Source organism: Camelina sativa, chromosome 13 (genome assembly GCF_000633955.1).
Source record: "Camelina sativa cultivar DH55 chromosome 13, Cs, whole genome shotgun sequence".
NCBI lineage: Eukaryota > Viridiplantae > Streptophyta > Magnoliopsida > Brassicales > Brassicaceae > Camelina > Camelina sativa.
Genome location: NC_025697.1, coordinates 22,080,010 through 22,082,353, shown reverse-complemented (window position 1 = coordinate 22,082,353; position 2,344 = coordinate 22,080,010). Strand labels below are relative to the sequence as shown.

The window sequence follows — 2,344 nt, the reverse complement described above, 5'->3', positions numbered from 1 at the left end:
AAAAAAAAAAAAAAAAAAAATCTGAGTGATCAAAATTACAACTTTTTTTGTGTGCATATATATACTGGACAGACAATTCATGAAACACATAAAAAGCCGTTGACTAAAGAAGAGAAGAGTAAAAAAGAGTACAGCTCAGCTCAGCGCAGACGCATACCTTCTTTTTCTATCCGAAGAAAACTCTGTCCTCCAAAAAATCGCCGGAGCTTTTTTTTTTTTTTTCATTTAATTCAAAAAAAAGAGAAAAATATAGAAAAAAAAAAGAAAGGTTTTACTTTTACTTAGGGAGAAGACAGACAGAGAGAGAGAGTCCGTCGTTACTCGGCACCGTTGTCCGCCGTGAAGTCTCTTATTCCTCTGTGTCCGATCTGAAAGTTTCCTACTCTCAAGTTCATTCATCAGTGCCGTATTCTCTCTCTCTCTCTCTCTCTCTCTCTCCTTGTTTGATTTCGCTTTCTAGGTTTTCGTTTTTTTTCTTATTTTCTGGTCGTTCCTGTTGCGTGGGCGATTTTGACAAAGTGGTTTCCATGGGCTCGAAACCGTGGCTACATCCAGCTCCTCAGTATAAAGCCCTAGAAACCTTTTGGGATGATGAAGAAGATGCTCCTGGTCCTAGATGCGCTCATACTCTTACCTCCGTTGCTGCTACCAAGACTCACGGTCCTCGCCTTATTCTCTTTGGCGGCGCTACCGCTATTGAGGGTGGCGGTTCTTCTTCCGTTCCTGGGATCAGTAAGTTTCCCTAATTTGAATTTTAAATTTCCTTTTTTTTTTTTCGTTTTTTTTTTTGGCCTTGATCTGGAGTTGCCTGATGCTGCTTGCGTTGCTGGGGTTGTTCTGTTTTCTAGGGTTAGCTGGCGTTACCAATTCCGTGCATTCTTATGATGTTTTGACTAGGAAGTGGACAAGGTAAACAAATAGGTTCAGTGTTTGGTTTACTGTTTTCTTGCAAAATCCACATTGGTTTCATGGAAGATTGGTTATTTCTGGAATTGTGTAGGCTAAAACCGGCTGGTGAGCCTCCGTCTCCTAGGGCTGCTCACGCCGCAGCTGCAGTTGGCACCATGGTCGTTTTTCAGGTTATTTTTCTGGCAATGCGTACATGTGATAGGTTTATGGTCAGTTCTCACTGTCCTATGGCAATACTTATGTTTGTCTAATTAACAGGGTGGCATTGGACCGGCCGGGCATTCTACTGATGATCTTTATGTTCTTGACATGACTAATGATAAGTTCAAGTGGCACAGGTGAGTGATCCTTTGCAAATTTCCCAGTTCCGTCTCTCTTTGCTATCATCTATGTTATTGATGTCAAAAATTATTTCGTTTTAATGCGTGTTCAGGGTAGTGGTTCAAGGGGAGGGTCCAGGCCCTCGTTATGGCCATGTTATGGATTTAGTTTCTCAGAGGTATCTTGTTACAGTCACCGGAAATGATGGTAAGAATATGTCTCTTTTCATTATTCTGTTTTTGTATGGAAACTTTTTACTTTTCGTTCTTCTGTTTATTTCTTAAAGACTCTAGATATCCTAACAAATATTATTTTCCTTCGGTGTATGCAACAGGGAAACGAGCTCTTTCTGATGCTTGGGCACTGGATACAGCTCAGAAACCATATGTATGGCAGAGATTGAACCCAGACGGTGACCGACCAAGTGCTAGAATGTTAGTCATTAAAATGATTTGAATGGCTATTGCAGAACATCTGTTCTCCTGCTGATTTTTTTATATTTGATATTCTGCATAGGTATGCTTCTGGCAGTGCTCGTTCTGATGGCATGTTTTTGCTCTGCGGTGGAAGAGACACCTTGGGAGCGGTATACTTTTATCCTCCATTAATCTCTTGTGCAGAAATTCGTAGACTTTCTTTTTTCCAATATAGAGCTAAATAAATTCCGAATCCAAGCGCTTTGCTTATTTTTGCTTTGAGATCCAAATGTTAAGATGTTATGTTTTCAATAGTTTTTTTTAATGAATTCTGGTATATTCCCTTATGAATTCCTGTGTGTGCAGCCACTGGGAGATGCTTATGGGCTACTAATGCATAGAAATGGTCAATGGGAGTGGACTCTGGCTCCAGGTGTAGCTCCTTCTCCAAGATATCAGCATGCAGCGGTAAACCAAATCTTGCTTCAGTTTTGAAACATATGGAAAACTAACTTCTGAAGTGTTGACCAACTCTAGTATCATAGAGGACTGGAAATTGTAGCTTTAGATACTGAGTTGACTGTTGTTTTCCATTTAGATGAAATGATTGATGAGACATTTGATTTTCATTTACAATACCATTGCAATGAGTTCCTTGATTGCTTTTCTTATCAGGTTTTTGTAGGTGCAAGATTACA

General features: G+C 39.9%; 1 protein-coding gene across 1 annotated transcript in view; it reads left to right on the top strand.

Moving 5' to 3' along the window:
- LOC104737468 (serine/threonine-protein phosphatase BSL1) overlaps positions 140–2,344 on the top strand; it is a 6,353-nt gene continuing 4,148 nt past the window's right edge. The window contains exons 1-8 of the mRNA XM_019235063.1: positions 140–732; positions 849–909; positions 1,001–1,079; positions 1,168–1,247; positions 1,343–1,437; positions 1,565–1,664; positions 1,747–1,816; positions 2,013–2,114. Of these exons, the coding sequence (XP_019090608.1) occupies positions 528–732; positions 849–909; positions 1,001–1,079; positions 1,168–1,247; positions 1,343–1,437; positions 1,565–1,664; positions 1,747–1,816; positions 2,013–2,114 (792 nt within the window). The 5' untranslated portion in view covers positions 140–527. The remainder of the gene's footprint in view (positions 733–848; positions 910–1,000; positions 1,080–1,167; positions 1,248–1,342; positions 1,438–1,564; positions 1,665–1,746; positions 1,817–2,012; positions 2,115–2,344) is intronic.